Source organism: Babylonia areolata, chromosome 14 (genome assembly GCF_041734735.1).
Source record: "Babylonia areolata isolate BAREFJ2019XMU chromosome 14, ASM4173473v1, whole genome shotgun sequence".
Taxonomy (NCBI): Eukaryota; Metazoa; Mollusca; class Gastropoda; order Neogastropoda; family Buccinidae; genus Babylonia; species Babylonia areolata.
The window spans coordinates 17,693,339-17,713,486 of record NC_134889.1 but is presented as its reverse complement, the minus strand read 5'-3'; the positions used below and the strand labels follow the sequence as shown (position 1 = coordinate 17,713,486).

Here is a 20,148-nt window from a genome sequence, read left to right as displayed (position 1 = left end):
GGGGGATCGGAAAAATCTCTACCCTTTACCCACCAGGTGCCATCACTGAGATTTGAACCTGGGACCCTCAGATTGAAAGTCCAAAGCTTTAACCACACAGCTATTGCGTCCGCAGTGCAGAGTATCTTCTGGCATGCAACCTCCTGGTGACCTAACATCAAGAGTTTCCTGTGGACTGCCGATGCTGAGACTGTGGCAAACGAACCTGAGTGTGGCTGTGTAAGGGGGACTCGGAATGAATGGCATGGAGGTAATGCCACTTAAATGGTGCTGATCATGGGGCAGAAAAAAGTAACATCAACAGCAAAGATTTGGGTAACTTGTTTCATAATTGTTACTTACTATGTCTCCTACTGTTTCCATGCAAATGTTTGTGATCATCAGAACCACACCTTTTTACCCAGTCCCATCTGAGAAACAAATCCAAATGAAAAAGAAAAACCAGAATGGAAAGATGAACAGGCAGTTCCACATAAGTCACTGAAAAGGAGCTCAAGAATTGGTCTAATTATAGAAGGATATATCTGAATCATGTTCAGTTTAATTATAAAAGGATATATTTAATTCTAAATCCTGTAACTGCATGGCATTTTTGGTGGACCCTCAAAATGTTGTGGGGTTTTCTTCCTTTCCAGTGAAACATGATGCTCAAGGCAGGAGTGGAACATGCAACATCCATCCATCAGTGTACCATGGTAAAGAGGCCGACGGGTGTGGCTGATGAATGGTCAGAGCGATCCATTCTCCTGGAGTGTTCTGACTTTGATCCCCGAGTTTCAGCACAACAGGTAGATTAGGGGTTGAGATTTTTCCAGTCAGATGGGTTATGGGTTGAGATTTTTCCAGTCTCCAGGGTCAGCATATGTGCAGAGCTGGTTGTGCCTGAATCCCCTTTGTGGGTATACGCACACAGACACTCCAATATATATATGCATGTTAAAGATCCTGCAATCCATGCCAGCGTTCAGAGGGTTGTGTAAAGAGGAAAACACCCAAAATACATCAACCATGACAGATTCAGCAACAAACTGATGTTGGTCAAGTGATGGAAAAAAAAAAAAAAAGAAGAGGAAAAAGATCAACGAAGAAGAAGGAGGATGAAGATGAAGGAGGAGAAGGAAGAGGAAGAGGAGGGGAAGAGGACGAAGAAAGAAAAGAAGAAGAAAGAAAGAAAGAAAAGAAGGAGAATCCATGGACAATGCACACAGACAGGACACTCACTTTCCAGACACTCGTCAATGTCGATGGAGCAGTCAGCGCCCCGCCACCCTTTCTGACATGTACAGATGGGGTCGCCGTCGATGGGGGAAGTCTCACAGGTGGCTGAAGCGTAGCAGGGGTTGCTCATACAGGCGTCTTCCAGGTGGCAACGAAGGCCTGTTGGATTCCATGAGAAGTCAACACAGGTAAAAATGTTATTCACCTTTTCTCTAGATAGACAGCTGCAGCTAAAAATTTTAGTTCACCTTTCCCAACTAACAGAGATATATAAAAACACTATTCACCTTTTCCACGCAGATTAACATCTGTTGTTAACAATTTTCCATGCAACAGAGACACAGATAAAAAATACTGTTCACCTTTCCCATGCAATAAAGAGAATACCAGTGTTCTGAGCAAGGTCTGCAGATGGTTTGTTTGCTTTTTTTCTTGGTCTTCTGGCACAATTAAGAAAGAAACAAAACCCCTTTTCCCTCCTCATGATTTTAGCTAAGCAGGGCAAACCGATAGGCCTGGTTTGTATCAGTATGACATGGTACAGTATATGACACCAAACATACGTTATCAATTCACATCATTCTTTTTATCACACACAAATAATATTCACAAGACACACACTACTTTTGCACACGCACGCACACACACACACCACTATCATACACATATACACAAATAATATTCACACACAAGACACACACAACTTTCACACACACACACCTCTCTTGCCACGCGGACACTCGCAGATGAAGTAGCCCACACGGTCGTGACAGGTGCCCCCGTTGTAGCAGGGGTTCATGTAGCAGTCGTCAATGTTTTCCAGACAGGTGAGGCCGGTCCAGCCATTGACACACACACACTGGTAGCCCCCCACCTTGTTCAGACAGGTGCCCCCGTTCTGACAGATCCGGGGGTCCTCTGTGCACTCGTCCACGTCCTGCTCACAGTACTGCCCTGCACACAGCACAACAGGGGACTCCGTCAGGGTGGTGAAATGGGTTCAGACACACCAGGGGGCTCCATCAGGGTGGCAGAATGGATTCAGACACATTAGGGGCTCTGTCAGGGTGACAGATTGGGTTCAGACACACCAGGGGCTCTGTCATGGAGGCAGAATGGGTTCAGACACACCAGGGGCTCTGTCATGGAGGCAGAATAGGTTCAGACATACCAGGGGCTCTGTCAGGGTGGTAGAATGGATTCAGACACACCAGGGGCTCTGTCAGGGTGGTAGAATGGGTTCAGGCACATCAGGGGGCTCAGTCAGGGTGGCAGAATGGATTCAGACACACTAGGGGGCTCAGTCAGGGTGGTAGAATGGATTCAGACACACTAGGGGGCTCAGTCAGGGTGGCAGAATGGGTTCAGACACACCAAGGGCTCTGTTAGGGTGGCAGAATGGGTTCAGACACACTAGGGGGCTCAGTCAGGGTGGCAGAATGGGTTCAGACACACCAAGGGCTCTGTCAGGGAGGCAGAATGGGTTCAGACACACCAAGGGCTCTGTCAGGGAGGCAGAATGGGTTCAGACACACTAGGGGGTTCAGTCAGGGTGGCAGAATGGGTTCAGACACACCAAGGGCTCTGTCAGGGAGGCAGAATGGGTTCAGACACACCAGGGGGCTCCGTCAGGGTGGCAGAATGGTTTCAGACACACCAGGCGGCTCCATCAGGGTGGCAGAATGGGTTCAGACACACCAGGGGGCTCCGTCAGGGTGGCAGAATGGTTTCAGACACACCAGGCGGCTCCGTCAGGGTGGCAGAATGGGTTCAGACACACCAGGGGGCTCCGTCAGGGTGGCAGAATGGGTTCAGACACTTCTCTGCCAATACAGTGTACTGCATCCCCAGTCTCCTGAGGCCTTACCTGTGAAGGTAGGACGGCAGTCACAGCGATAGAAGCCTTACCTGTGAAGGTAGCAGAGCACTCACAGCAATAGAAGCCTTACTTGTCAAGGTAGGAGAGCAGTCACAGTGATTGAAGCCTTACCTGTGAAGGTAGGTGGGCAGTCACTATGGTTGAAGCCTTACTTGTGAAGGAAGGAGAGCAGTCACAACGGTTGAAGCCTTACCTGTAAAAGTAGGAGGGCAGTCACAGCGGTATCCCCCAACCAGGTCCACACAGGTACCATTGTGACAGTTGTGGTTCACGCAGTTGTCAATGTTCGTCTCACAGTTTCTGCCACGGAAACCTGAAACAACCAACCAATCACGTTTCTTCACAATCTGTTTGCCTATACACACATACATACACAAACACCAAGGTAAACAACAATACCAGGTTTTAGGTTGACAGTTGACAGTCATCCACTTTACAGGTGTATCATTGGGCAGTGAATGTCATGAGGTCTCCAACGGGAACATATGGACCACACAGATGACAATCATCCACTTTATTTTACAGTCATCCACTTGACAGGTGTATCATTGGGCAGTGAATGTCATGAGGTCTCCAATGGGAACAATGGGACCACACAGTTGACAGTCATCCACTTGACAGGTGTGTCATAGGGCAGTAAATCCCATGAAGTTCCAATGGGAACAATGGGACCACACAGTTTACAGTCATCCACTTGACAGGTGTATCATTGGGCAGTGAATGTCATGAGGTCTCCAATGGGAACAATGGGACCACACAGTTGACAGTCATCCACTTGACAGGTGTGTCATAGGGCAGTAAATGCCATGAAGTCTCCAATGGGAACAATGGGACCACATAGTTGACAGTCATCAACTTGACAGGTGTGTAATAGGGCAGTAAATGCCATGAAGTTCCAATGGGAACAATGGGACCACACAGTTTACAGTCATCCACTTGACAGGTGTATCATTGGGCAGTGAATGTCATGAGGTCTCCAATGGGAACAATGGGACCACACAGTTGACAGTCATCCACTTGACAGGTGTGTCATAGGGCAGTAAATGCCATGAAGTCTCCAAAGGGAACAATGGGACCACACAGTTGACAGTCATCAACTTGACAGGTGTGTCATAGGGCAGTAAATGCCATGAAGTCTCCAAAAGGAACAATGGGACCACACAGTTGACAGTCATCCACTTGACAGGTGTATCATAGGGCAGTAAATGCCATGAAGTCTCCAAAAGGAACAATGGGACCACACAGTTGACAGTCATCCACTTGACAGGTGTATCATAGGCAGTAAATGCCATGAAGTCTCCAATGGGAAAAATGGGACCACACAGTTGACAGTCATCAACTTGACAGGTGTGTCATAGGGCAGTAAATGCCATGAAGTCTCCAAAGGTAACAATGGGACCACACAGTTGACAGTCATCAACTTGACAGGTGTGTCATAGGGCAGTAAATGCCATGAAGTCTCCAAAAGGAACAATGGGACCACACAGTTGACAGTCATCCACTTGACAGGTGTATCATAGGCAGTAAATGCCATGAAGTCTCCAATGGGAACAATGGGACCACACAGTTGACAGTCATCCACTTGACAGGTGTGTCATAGGGCAGTAAATGCCATGAAGTCTCCAATGGGAACAATGGGACCACACAGTTGACAGTCATCCACTTGACAGGTGTGTCATAGGGCAGTAAATGCCATGAGGTCTCCAATGGGAACAATGGGACCACACAGCTGACAGTCATCAACTTGACAGGTGTGTCATAGGGCAGTAAATGCCATGAAGTCTCCAATGGGAACAATGGGACCACACAGTTGACAGTCATCCACTTGACAGGTGTGTCATAGGGCAGTAAATGCCATGAAGTCTCCAATGGGAACAATGAGACCACATAGTTGACAGTCATCCACTTTACAGATGTGTCATTGGGCAGTGAATGTCATGAGGTCTCCAATGGGAACAACAGGACCACATAGTTGACAATCATCCACTTTACATGTGTGTCACTGGGCAGTGAATGTCATGAGGTCTCCAATGGGAACAACAGGACCACATAGTTGACAATCATCCACTTTACATGTGTGTCACTGGGCAGTGAATATCATGAGGACCACCCAGTTGACAGTCATCCACTTTACAGGTGTGTCATTGGGCAGTGAATATCATGAGAACCACAAAGTTGAATCATCCACATTACAGGTGTGTCATTGGGAGTGTTGCTCAAATTTCCTGACCAACATAGGTATGTATATGCATGACGAATCTCTCAAACCTGGTCAATGCTGGGATTTATGTTATAAAAGGAAGCATAGAGAACAGCTTGGTTGTCACATGGTCCAAAACCTAATCAACCTCCAATACAGCAGCATCATCAACATCAATCATTAAAGGCCATAATTCTGTGGCCTTTCATATGACACATGGGTTGGGACGGCAAAAAAACAACAAAAACAAAACAAAAAAACTGCGAAAGGAAATTCTGTGGGAAAGTTACGTTAAAAAACAACAACAAAAAAACCACAAAAAAACAAAAACAAACAAACAAAAACAAAAAACAAAAAAAAAGGGCATTTAGGGCATTAAAAAAAAAAAAAAAATTTTAAAGTGGGGTTGGGGGACAAAATCTGTCCAGCAACCTCCTGGAGGTTCCACTCTTGGTTCTCCACAGAAGAGGTACAATGTTTGCAATCTAATCTTTACCTGGTTGTGATGCCACAACACACCTTTTCTCGATTTCATCAATTCATGGATAACGTCATCTCCCGCTTGCTGTCTCTCTCTCCCCATCTCTCAGGATTTACAACAGCTCAGCTACATTCTTGCGGGGTTGGTTACAGCCAACTCACCTTCCAGTCCTTTCTGTTCAGAATCAAGACTACAGGAAGGAGCAGAAAGAACAGAACTAGATCCATGCACATGCAAAGGAGAGAGAGAGGGGGATAGGGAGAGAGAGAGGAGGGGGGAGGGAGAGAGAGTGACAGAGATAGAGATAGATAGAGAGAGAGAGAGAGAGAGAGAGAGAGAGAGAGAGAGAGAGAGAGAGAGAGAAAGGGGGGACAGAGAGAGAGCAGGGCGGGTGAGAGAGTGTATGTTGGAAGGGGGGTGGGGTGGAACAGAATTTGATAAACTGATTTTTTTAAAAAGATGATCTTGCCCACAAAAAGGAAGAGAAAAAGTCAAAGTAAAAGAATTAATAAACAAAACATGACAATGAAAAAAGAAAGAGAGAAAAAAAAAGGACATCAAGAGAGAAAGAGAGAGGGCACACACTTATGCATACAGTGACACTCACTGACTCACACACACACACACACTTACTCACACAGACAGACAGTGGAGGGTTTCCAAACAAACCCCTCTCCAAACCATGCTGGTCCTTAACCTCCCAAACCCACCCAACAAATAGCTTCCTGTCCCGCCCCAACCTCATACCCACCATAACTTTATACCCTGCAAAGCCTTTAATTCCACCCCATGTTGACAGCTACCAATTTGACAGTCACTCCCACCCAGATCAGACTGGCAGATGGAGTTTGATTTCCAGTTCTTGACACTGGACTGACCTGATTACACACTGCCTGAGCGAATGAATTGTCATTCTGGTGATCTACTTGTTCTGTGCGTGCTACTGACTTCATGTGTGACTGTTTAACTTCATATCTTTTTCTTTATTGAAAATTAAAGTCTGCATGTAATTATTTTTTATTCATTTTTTTTTGTGTGTTCAGTTATTTTGTTAATTTCATCTATTTATTTACTAAAATATCAACTGCTTGTATATAGACTGTTAAATATATTGAATCTTTTATTTTAGATATTGTAAAATGGATTATATTTTTTCCATATTTTTTGTGCATTTGAATACTGCATTTCTTATGCTTAATGACCATTTATTCCTTTTTGGAGTGCATTAGAATACTTTTACATGTACACTGTACATGTACTAATAAGTCCCATGCCTATTCATAAAACATGAAGCTAATTTTGTTGTTGTTTTTTGTCCTTTCTATTGTTATGTTGTTGTTCTTGCTGTCTAAATATGGCTTGTTTTTGCTGGATTTGTTTTGAAAATGATGTTCCATTTTATCATGAGATTTACCTTTGTTTCAACATTGATTGTAATCCTGCTTGTATCTGACCAATAAATATATAAACAAACAAATGAATAAAAATGATGAAATCTGATGAAAAATCTTCATTTGATCAAATTATCACTTTATTATCTCTTATGAGAACTTGCCATGTGGTCATGTAGCTCATAATACATAAGGCATTCACTAAAAAGACATGCTCATGTTTTTTTAAATGCATTAGAAGACATAAAACAATACTGAATATCAAAGAAAAAACGTGAAAACCAACTGGTGGGTGGGGAGGGGGGAAGCTAGCCATCACTGGTATTCAACAACACACACAAAAACCAACAACAACAACAACAACAAAACCAGCAACAAGCAAAACACAATCCAACAGAGTCTGTGCCATCAACTGTGGCTTGTTATCAACTCAGAGATAAACAGACACCTCATGTCTGTCTGGTCTGTCAGCCTGTCAGTGTGTTTACAGTTCTGGGGTCTCTCTCTACAGGGGTCTCTACACACAGCTGCAACACAGGGTCAGATAAATTGTCAGCAATAATAAAACTGGTATCAAAATGTCATACATGTTGCCATAGAAACTTAACAGTTAACTATAACTGTTGCCACAGAAATTTGACAGTAAGCAGCTGTGAAAAAAGGAAGAAGAGGGGGCAATGGGAGGGGGAGGGATGGGAGGGTGTTGGGAGGGGGGTGTTGGGGGGGAGACAGATGAGTAACAAACACTGAAAAAGCATACAATTAACTGATCCATCTCTATTAATTGATGTTCAGTATACTGCAATATGATTTATTCTGACATTTGCACCAAGCTGATTTTAAAGTTAAAAACTTTATTATTATTTTTTTTTAATCCTATCTATCCCTGCCACTGCATTTCATAGTGTGTGTGTGTGTGTGTGTGTGTGTGTGTGTGTGTGTGTGTGTGTGTGTGCATGCATATATATATATGCTTGTGTGTGTGTGTGTGTGTGTGTGTGTGTGTGTGTGTGTGTGTGTAGCTATTTTGGCACTGGTACAGTACCAGCCATTGAACCACATACAAACAAACACCCAACAAACACCCACAGATGATGTAAGTGAGAGAGCATGTTCAACAGTTGCTACTGTTCAAGTACTGGAAAAGCCTTGATGTATAGCTAGCCTTGACTTTGATTTGACCTGTGCCATGGAATGAACAGAAAGAAAGAAAAGCGTTCTTATGGTGAACCTGTAGGTTAAACAAGTGGGATATAACTATAAGCTGAACATGCCAGAAGTGTACATTCCCAGCTTGTGGCTAACACACAGCAACAACACAATGGATCATTTTTACCTGGAGTGTGGGACAGATGACTGCGTGTGTGTGTGTGTGTGTGTGTGTGTGTGTGTGTGAATATGTGCACATGCTCATATGCATGAGTGCATGTCATGTCATTATTTGGCAGCTGCAGCAAGAGTGTGCCAAATATACATGCTGCACTAATCAATTAAATCCAGTTTCACAAAGGTATAGTTGTACAATTCAAAGTCAAAGTACATGAACAAAAACCTGGTGGTGTTAACCTATCTCTGAAACAGATATTATCATGGTTGCTACTTTCTGAAGAGACTGATTTACATTACAATAAATATCAATTCAGTACAGTACAGACCACATGTTCAATACATGAGGATGAAAACATAAAATCACCATCACACAAACATAAAAATAACAATATACATACAGTACACTGTGGGACAGAGGCAATGCTCAACAGGATAGATCACCAACACAATGCAAAGGAGGCTTGATCAGTCAACTGGTTTTGAATGTACTTGTGAAAAGATCTGGTATCTTCTAATTTTGAATCTGTTTATGAAAAGATCTGGTATCTTCTAATTTTGAATATGCTTATGAAAAGATCTGGTATCTTCTATTCTAAATTCTGTTCATTCATGGGTAATTAACCTTAACCCACCTGGGATATTATCCTTAACCCACCAGGGATACTCCCCTTAACCCACCAGGAATATTATCCTTTACCCCCCAGGGATATTTCCCTACACCCAAAAGGGATACCACCCTTAACCCACCAGGGAAACTAACCATAACCCACTAGGGATACTATCCTTATCCCACCTGGGATACTACCAGGGATACTATCCCTATCCCACCAGGGATACTACCCTTAACCCACTAGAGATACAAATCCAGGACCGGCAGATTAAAAGTCAAATGTTCTAACCATTTGGCTGTAGTTGTGGCCATTGTACATACAAACATATGCATGTCCAATTAAAAACATTTTAACACTGACACTTGCACGGCATGCTAATGAATCCAATGTTCTCTTTCCACTTGTAAGCCTGTAAATCAATTTGCCCCTGGGCTTGTCAGTGCATGGTGTGAAGGGTCCTGTCAGCCCTGTCACACTGTGTGACATAACCCAAGGCCTACAGGTACACAATTGACACTTTGGTCATGGTGCCTGTCAGCTGATATGGCTGCCTGTGGGCCATGATGGTTACAAACCATTTCCATCCTTTCTGCTCTGAACGTGTGTGTGTTGTGTGTGTGTGTGTGTGTGTGTGTGTGTGTGTGTGCATGCGCATATGTGTGTGTGTGGATGTGTATCCATGTGTGTTTTGCATGTGTCTGCGTGTGCATATGTGCATGTGTGTTGGGGCATGTGTATGGTTGATGTGGTTTGACATGGTGTGATGTGGATCATGTGTGTAAGTCTGTAAGCTAACACCACCACCCCATATCAAATCACACCACTTTGGATCCAAGAACAAACATATTCAGAGATTACCACCACCCCATATCAAATCACACCATTTTGGATCCAAGAACAAACATATTCAGAGATTAAAAGGCAGACCCTAACATAAAAACAGAGAGAAGAGAGAGAAAGGGGAGGGTGGGGGTGGGGGACAGAGAGAGAAAGAAAAAGGGACAGAGAAAGAGAGAGAGAGAGAAAGAGAGAATTGGAATAATATTTAGTGTTTACCCTGTGGCTTTTAAGTGCACTTGATAATACATGTGATATGAAAATGACACAGAAATATTTTAAAAGACATCAAGATGAACCCCCCCCCCAAAAAAACAAACAACAACAAACGTTCTTGAAAACAGTGTGACACTCACAAGTCGCACACCTTTCCCCACCTCACCCACTACCCTGCCCCCCACCCCCCAACCCCCTTACTCCCCCAACCACACACACACACACACAAACTGATGCACACTGAAGCACAAAAGACAGTTTGGAAGGATAAGAAAATACAGATTAAAACAGTGTTGAAACAAATGTGTTGAACCTGGTCCACACCTGCTCTGGTGGAAACATTATCTGGGTCTCTCTACCTGATTACCCTATTTTTGATCCTGTGGAAACATTATCTGTGTGTATAACTATGTCTACACCTGATCTGCTGGAGGGATTGTCTTGTGTCTAACATTATCTTATTACAGAATAAAACTCCACAAAATACTAAGCTTTCAAAATTGTCAACATCATGAGACATGCAAGCAGACGAAGGGATGAAACTAAACATTCCAAGTCAAAGAGCAAGTGAAACCTAAACCAAAGCAAACAAACAAGAAACCAGAGAACTGAGTATCAGTATCACCATCTGACACAACCTTCCTCCACTTGGACAACACATCACAGTGAGGGGAAGGGATGAGGCAGCAGGTAGTAGAAAATCAGGTAAACAAGTTAATCCCCCCCTCCTCCTTGCCTACCACCAGTAGACCTGTTCACCCCCCCTCACTCCTCCTCCAGGTCCATAAAGAGCCAACAGTGACTGACACCACACTCCATGACCCAGGGGGCCTTTGTCTGGCTCTGGATGGCCACCATCAACCTGGATCCGCTTCATAAAGCCAGAAAAGCAAATGGAAAGAAAGAAAGAAAACAAAAGAAAAACTGTTGTAAAAATACAAAATAAAAGATGAAATAGAAAAGAAAGATAAAAAATCAAAGAAAGGGTAAGCGAGAAAAACAGAAAGAAAAGAAAGGAAGGAAAGAAATAACTTAAGAGAAGAAAAACAGAAAGAAAGAAAAAAACAATTAAATGATGTTTAAACCAGATCAAGTGTGGATACTCAGAAGCACAAAATATTGTTTACACCAGATCAAGTGTGGATACTCAGAGGCACAAAATAATGTCTACTTAGATCAAGTGTAGATACTCAGAGGCACAAAAATAATATTAACATCAGATCAAGTGCACATATTCAGAGGCACAAAATAATGTTTACACCAGAACAAGTGTCTCATGTTGAGACATATGATAAAAAGACACATGAATAAATGATTGTGCTTCATAAAAAAAAATGATCAGAATTGCCTGTCCAGTCAAACACACAGATGCAGAAAAAAAAGATATAAAGACAGATAAAGATGTATAACAATCATTTCTTTTGATACATGTATCCCAGGCATGTTCTGATAAAAGCTGTGTGTGTGTGTGTGTGTCTATGCACGTGTTCTGTGTGTAGCTGTGTGCAATGAATCTAATGAATCCTTTGTTTTGTTTATGATAACTGGGTGGTGTAATTCCCAACTCCCCCTTTCCAGCCGTTTTCCATTTCATTCCTCTCTTTCATACACATACTCAGAATTTTCACGGGAAAAAAAAAACAAACAAAAAAACACACACCAAAACCAGGACCGAAATACTCACATAACACCGCCCAGAAGAGAAGCAGACGACAGGCGACCCAGTAGGGGGCGCTAATCCTCCCTGACCTTGCCATGGCTGCACGTGGTGGTGGAAGCACGAGCGCTTTTGCGTCACACACATGTACGATGCACGGAGACTGGGTTACGTGTTTGTCTGTAGCAGCGCTCCACAATTACGTCATTCTGTCTGCATTGTCATTTCTTGACTGACACCGTCGCTTCTCTGATCGGGAATCCACTGCGCACGGTTCATTGTGTTCTCTTTTTGTTTTGTCCCTTCTTTGCGAAGTTTTCTTCTCTTCTCGCCGACTTTTCTCTCTTCTGATGTGGAATATTTTTTGGTTCAAATATTATTCGTCACCCAACCACAATCCGACGGTCTTTTTCGATGGCCTATGGTTCCACAGAATAATCCTATGCGACGATGCACGAAACACACACATACATTTCTTAGAGACGAAGTTGAAAAGTGGGGAATAAAAATGAAGGGCATTTCCACCCTTGATAGCCACGTCCCCAATGCTATGAACACAATTATAGTGAATCATTTGCCAAGTTCTGCATTTTTTGGGTCCTCAAAAGAATCGATCGATGATGCTTAACACACAGACACCCACACACCCACACACCCACAACCACCCCACCTTCCCTCTTCACCTCCTGTCCCACTCCCCTCCCCCACCTCCCTTTATTTCATTCTATATCATTTCTTTTAATCTAATGTCACTTAAAGTGATGAGACGTTAAATTGAAGACCAGTGCTCGTACAACTGCTACCACTACTACTGCTGCAACACACACACACACACACACACACACACACACACACTTTTCAACACAGGCCTAATAAAAATAAAATTTAGCGGACTGAGGAGATTATCGAAGGTTCGTCGGGTCTCTAAAATCTGTTCCACCAAACAGGAGCAGACAAGTGCGCCCCGTTGTCCTATATGGCCCCTGAACATTTGTGTCTTTTCGCTTGGTATTATATCTATAGGCTATTTGTTTTCATTTTCATATCCATTATCATAATCATATCATGGGAGGGGGGGCCAGGGATAAGTTGAGGGAACGTTGACGATTTCTCCAAATAGTTTTGAGCTGGGAGAGAGAGAGAGAGAGAGAGAGAGAGAGAGAGTGATAGAGAGAAGGGGAGAGAGAGAGAGAGAGAGTGTGTGTGTGTGTATGTATGTATATATATATATATATATATATATATATATAGAGAGAGAGAGAGAGAGAGAGAGAGAGAGAGAGAGAGAGAGAGAGAGAGAGAGAGGCATATCTAAAGCAATGCATGAGCAGAACGACAGATGGTTATAAATGTCGGCGTACTATGGATGGGTAGAGGGTGCGAGTAGAAGTGAAGGGTTGGGGGCTTAAGAAAGAACAAATACAGAAGAAGGAAAAAGACAGAAAAAAAAAAAAAATCTCCACAAGGCATTTCCAGTCACACACTGCTCTCAACACCGTGGCGGCAATAAATTGGCGGCGGCCGACGTCTGTCCCTCGCATAACTGGCGCATTGTGTAAGTTTTCTATATCCCCCCTGAGGTATGTGTGAGGCACACTGAGACTGAGACAGCTGAAACCCTTGCATACGCTTCTCGTCTCGTTGTCCACAAGGTTGATGACCCCCCCCCCCGGCCCCCCTTCCCAATCTCCAGCCTCATCCCCTCGTGCTGAAACACATAGCGAACTCAAGAGAGCGACTCGCCGTGTGTAATTCAACCAGGGCTCGGGGCTAACTGATTGTTTTTGATTAGATTGTGTCCTATGGAACGCTAGCGCTCATTATATGTATTATATTGCTGCCTCACCGAAGGCTGCGACAATGGAACACACACACACACACACACACACTCACACACACTGTGAGAAGATGGGTGACGACACAATGCACTTTCACACAAAGAAATAGTTTAAAAAAAATTACACTGCTGAAATGAATCAACAGCAATTTACCACATGGAGAAGAAAACTACCATGTTGCAACATATTTCGACAAATATTTAACCAACCAACCAACCAACAACTGACAAATGGCAAAGCACCGTTTTGAATAAGACCGCACTTGAGTGTGTGCAAACACAAAAAGCCATGACACTACGTTATGTAAAAGCAATGAATACCAAAATCGACATCTTCGTAACACCACAGAGACTGCAGACATGCTGTTGCACAAAGGAGACCGAACACAACCATCACTGCCAAAGCAGACACCAAAATCTCCACATTTCAAACCAATTTATATCATATACGAAGTTGAATCTGCCCATATCGAGCTGGACTTTTCAGGTAGCTGGGACAGAACTGATCTGACCAGATCATCGATTTTCGATCCCGCAGTCATCGCGACCAACAACATCGCGTTTACTCTGCAGCATCCCTCTGCTGTTTCGCAGTCATCAACAACAACATCATCATAACGTTCATACTGCACTATACCTCTGCTGTCTTGCAGTCATCAACAACATCATTATCACGTTCACACTGCCCCATACCTCTGCTGTCTTGCAGTCATCGCCAACAACAACATCATCACGTTCACACTGCCCCATACCTCTGCTGTCTTGCAGTCATCGCCAACAACATCATCATCACGTTCACACTGCCCCATACCTCTGCTGTCTTGCAGTCATCGCCAACAACAACAACATCACGTTAACTCTGCACCATACCTCTGCTGTCTTGCAGTCATCGCCCACAACAACAACATCACGTTAACTCTGCACCATACCTCTGCTGTCTTGCAGTCATCGCCAACAACAACAACATCACGTTAACTCTGCACCATACCTCTGCTGTCTTGCAGTCATCGCCAACAACAACATAGCGTTTACTCTGCAGCAGCTATCTGCTGTTTTGCAGTCACCGCCAACAACATCACGTTTACTCTGCAGCATCATCTGCTGTCTTGCAGTCATCACCACCAACAACTGTCAACATCATCACGTTCACTCAGCACCGTTCCTCTGCTGTCTCGCGGTTTGTGCGCCCCTCTATCGCACAGCGTCTGTCCCGGGACATACAGACAGACAGACTGACATACAGACAGACAGACTGACACCAGCAGGCAGACCAAGGAAAGGTTGAGCAGCCTCCTCCCCTCAGGTTGTCATCCGACACCACACCACAGCTGATACACCAGCTCACACAGCGCTGCACGAGGGGCTCTGGTTACGTGGAACCACCACCGTCACCGTCACCATCACCAGCATGGCTCCACTGCTGCCCTGTGTATTTCATGGGACTTTCTGCAGCTATGAGAAACCACCACCACCACCACCACAGCCAGCATGGCTCCAATGCTGCCCTTTGCATTTCACGGGACTTTCTGCAGCTCTAAGAGGTTGAATTTCTGCAACTCTGAGAAGTGAACTTTCTGCAACTCTGAGAAGTCGACTTTCTGCAGCTCTGAGAAGCTGAGATACTGCAGCTTTAATAAGTTGCGTTTCTGCAGCTTTTAAAAGTTGAGTTTCCACAGCTTTGAGAAGCTGAGTAACTGCAGCTTTGAGAAGATTTATTGAAACTACCCTGCCCTCTTTCTCTCAAATTTCAGAAAGTTAAGGATTATGCTGAGCAATGCATCCCTACATGATTTATATTCTGTTTGCTTGTTTGTTTGTTTTTATTGTGAGTGTGTGTGCATACCACTGTACACATGTATTTGTGCTCATGCATGCAAGTGGGCGCCTTATTTCAACAAATTTTCAGACACTGCAAAAACAACTTTTTTTCAGCCTTCAATTTAAACAGTAACAATCAATTCCCTGCATATGTTCCAGTACAAACAAGCATGTGTGTTCACAGAAAAAAGGGAGTTGTGCAAACATGCTCACTTTCATACAATAACTCGGGAACAAAAACAAAGTTACATTACTCAGCGGGCCTTCTTCGTTCAGCGGAGTTTGACTGACTGAGGGGTGTGGGGGGTGAGCATGTATGCTTGAGAGAGAGAGAGAGAGAGAATGTGTGTGTGTGTGCCTGTGTGTACGAGTATGTTTGTGTGCGTGCATGCATGATCAAGTCTCTGTGTGTCTATTTTTCTGCACGTCATTAGGTTTACAGAAAACGTAAATCCTGTCAATCTCTTAATGATGGTCCAACACACATGCCCCATTCACCATGAAGATCTCACCACCAAAAAAACAACAAACAAACCCCCCACAAAAAACCCCCAACAAAATGCAATTCACATCTTGCCTATTAAACCGTAGCCCCCCCCCCCCCCACCCCACCCCACCACCACCACCACCCACACAAAATACCTGACGACAGTTTCCAGCAAAGAAAAGTGAACGAACGCACCTCAAAAACCTCCCCTTCATGTTTTATCAACACATATTAAAAAAGATATCAAAAAAAAGAATTCCAAAGAGGTTAAGAAAGACCTCTGAATTTCACTTCCAAAACCTGCCTTGATATGCAAATGGTCACGATCCACAGCCCCTCATTCAAGCCTCAGAACGACTATTATATTGCTCTCATTGACAGTCCACCGGCTGAAGGACATGCATGACATACAGAAATGAAAGCCACCCCAAACATACCCCACTCCCCTAAAGCCACACATTACTGCGTGGTGGTATGTTGGATTTTAGCCTCCAAAAGAAATTAAATACAGTGCCCACACAACCCACAGTGCTCTCCTTCACAGAAAACGGGGATCTCTGAGGGAGTTTGCTGCGTGTTAAAGTAAACTGAAAGTGTGCTGACTGTTTGCATTGGTTCCTTCAAAAACTCAATGTTGCCATTTACTGTGGTTCCTTCAAAAACTCAATGTTGTTGCATCCATACTAATAACAGTTTAACTCACTCAGTATGGCCAGTCCTCTCTTCTCCTCTACACAGACCCCTCGGATGTCCAGTGGGTGTCTCAATGACCCAACCTTTAGCTTCCGTCATCAGAATTGTGGTATTCTTTGTCAACATTCACCTCTTCAGTATAAGAGCCTTCCGCTTGCAATATTTTGATGGTGGTAATTGGGGTGAAATGCTGTTAACGTCGTCTCTTTCGCCGTTCGTATGGAGAGAGTTAATAAATCAGGCAATATGAAACCCGACAAGCATGGCTGGTAACCAGGCATGAAAAATGTACAGAAAAAAATTAAACACTAAACAAAATTTCAAACAGAAAATAGTATTACATAATATGAATATAAAGGTTTTATCTTAAAATGACTGTGGACAAGAATTAAACTTCAGCACAATGGAATGAAACAAACAAAATTGTAACACTAGGAAAAAAAAAGGTTTTCAATAACGAGCGCACACTTATTTTGGAGAACAAATTTCTACTCACATATAAAAACATACATATATTTCTCTATATATATCCTGTCTTTCTGCACACTCCCTGTGAAGAGTGTAAGAGGGAAGTTCACTGTTATAGTTCTTAGTTTTTCATAACAAAGATATTATCATTTTATTTTTATTTTTTTTCCAAAACTTCACCCAGTTGTTCTTATCATCTAACACACACACACACACACACACACACACACATTTAAGTACTCACATGCATGAAAAGTGACTTTTTCTGTCCCTCCGTAACTTTCCCTCCTCCTCCTGTTGTCTGATATCACTAACAGTGGAGACCTTAAACTAAAGACTGAAGGAGTGTAAGAGGAAGGAGCAAAGGGTTCAGACTGCCCCCCCCCCACCCTCCTCCCCTCCCTGTATTAGGATGATTGATCCACTGACTTTATAGTGTTTAGAACTGATCTGAGAGAACAGGTGATGTGTGTATATGTTATGAGATGACAATGACAGCAGTGAGTTGGATGACTTATCCACTTCGTAATGCTTGGAATTGATCTGAGAGAACAGGTGACGTGTGTGTATATTATGAGATGACAATGACAGCAGTGAGTTGGATGACTTATCCACTTCGTAATGCTTAGAACTGATCTGAGAGAACAGGTGATGTGTGTATATGTTATGAGATGACAATGACAGTAGCGAGTTGGATGACTTATCCACTTCGTAATGCTTAGAATTGATCTGAGAGAACAGGTGATGTGTGTATATGTTATGAGATGACAATGACAGCAGTGAGTTGGATGACTTATCCACTTCGTAATGCTTGGAATTGATCTGAGAGAACAGGTGACGTGTGTGTATGTTATGATATGACAATGACAGCAGTGAGTTGGATGACTTATCCACTTCGTAATGCTTAGAACTGATCTGAGAGAACAGGTGATGTGTGTATATGTTATGAGATGACAATGACAGTAGCGAGTTGGATGACTTATCCACTTCGTAATGCTTGGAATTGATCTGAGAGAACAGGTGATGTGTGTATATGGGAAAGAAATCTTTTATGCTTCTGCTCAAAGCCATGGACGTTGGTTTGATCCTCCTCACAGGTTGGGGTTAACCCCCCACCCCCCCCCCCCCCCTTTTTTTTTTTAAACCAATTTCTTTCTTCTCCTACTGTATATTTTTTCTTTCTTAAGAAAAAAAAATATAATAAAAAAATCACCCTCCTTCTGTGTGCAGGTGGGACTGTCCTGATGGTGGGCTGGTCTGTGCTCTCTGAGGACCATGCGGACTGAACAAACCTCCTGTCATCTCACACCACAGCAGAACAAATACCGCAAGGGGGAGGAAAGATTTACTGTATCACCCAGCATTACCATTATGGAAGAACCACGCCTATGTTTAGACACACAGGTTTGTAGACACCCTTGTACAACTGCAGCTACTTGTTGAGTTTCGTATTCTGGCTAACTTAAATGTGGAAATGGATGATGTTCACATTACGTTGACACATTCCTGACACGGACACACACATTCTTGACACTGACACACACATTCTTGGCACTGACACACGCATTCTTGATATCAACACACACATTCTTGACACCAACACACACATTCTTGACACCACTGACACTGTCGAGTGAAAAAAGAACTGGAAAAAAAAATCACCTGCACAATTCAAATCAGACCTCACAACACTCTGTGCTCTCACCCAGGTCGCTGGAAGAGCCTACCCCCATTAACTGTCTTGGAGAAGAGAGTGCACAGACCCTGCATGTATTCACTAAAAGCTATAAGTCCCACAGAACTTGGTGAAAACACAAGAAGTGAACGCAGACCATGCATGTATACACCTCTATAAGTTCTACAGAACTTGGCGAAAACACAAGAAGTGAATGCAGACCCTGCATGTATACACCTCTATAAGTCCTGCAGAACTTGGTGAAAACACAACAAGTGAACATAAACCCTGCATGTATACCCCTCTATAAGTCCTGCAGATTGTGGTGAAAACACAAGAAGTGAACATAAACCCTGCATGTATACACCTCTATAAGTCCTGCAGAACTTGGTGAAAACACAAGAAGTGAACATAAACCCTGCATGTATACACCTCTATAAGTCCTGCAGATTGTGGTGAAAACACAAGAAGTGAACACAGACCTGCATATATACACTTCTATAAGTCCTGCAGAACTTGGTGAAAACACAAGAAGTGAATACAGGCCCTGGATGTATACACCTCTGTAAGTCCTACAGAATGTGGCGAAAACACAAGAAGAAGTGAACACAGACACTGCATATATACACATCTATAAGTCCTGCAGAACTTGGCAAAAACACAAGAAGTGAACATAAACCCTGCATGTATACACCTCTATAAGTCCTAAAGAACTTGGTAAAACACAAGTGAACATAAACCCTGCATGTATACACCTCTATAAGTCCTGCAGATTGTGGTGAAAACACAAGAAGAAGTGAATACAGATCCTGCATGTATACACTTCTATAAGTCCTGCAGAACTTGGTGAAAACACAAGAAGTGAACACAGACCATGCATGTATACACCTCTATAAGTCCTACAGAATGTGGCGAAAAAACAAGAAGTGAACACAGACTCTGCATGTATACACCTCTATAAGTCCTACAGAACTTGGTGAAAACACAAGAAGTGACCACAGACCATGCATGTATAAGTCCTGCAGAACTTGGCCAAAACACAAGAAGTGAACATAAACCCTGCATGTATACACCTCTATAAGTCCTGCAGAACTTGGCCAAAACACAAGAAGTGAACATAAACCCTGCATGTATACACCTCTATAAGTCCTGCAGATCGTGGAGAAAACACACGGCACCAACCACACTGGGGAAGGAACACCAGGATCCAGCCCTGTACCCCCAGAGAAGACAGCCGCAGTAGACAGCGCCACGCACCAGGCGACACACACACACACACACACACACACACACACACACACACACAGAGCAGCAGCCAGCAACGCACGTTGATGTCGGGAACAGAGCCTCA

At 43.4% G+C, this 20,148-nt stretch overlaps 1 protein-coding gene across 1 annotated transcript in view; it reads right to left on the bottom strand.

The window, feature by feature from the left end:
* Positions 1 to 20,148, bottom strand: part of LOC143289629 (uncharacterized) — a 108,796-nt gene that overhangs the window by 47,259 nt on the left and 41,389 nt on the right. Inside the window, exons 7-9 of the mRNA XM_076598673.1 lie at positions 3,291 to 3,410; positions 1,939 to 2,172; positions 1,216 to 1,377 (exon numbers count right to left, since the gene is read on the bottom strand). Coding sequence (XP_076454788.1) covers positions 1,216 to 1,377; positions 1,939 to 2,172; positions 3,291 to 3,410 — 516 coding nt within the window. The remainder of the gene's footprint in view (positions 1 to 1,215; positions 1,378 to 1,938; positions 2,173 to 3,290; positions 3,411 to 20,148) is intronic.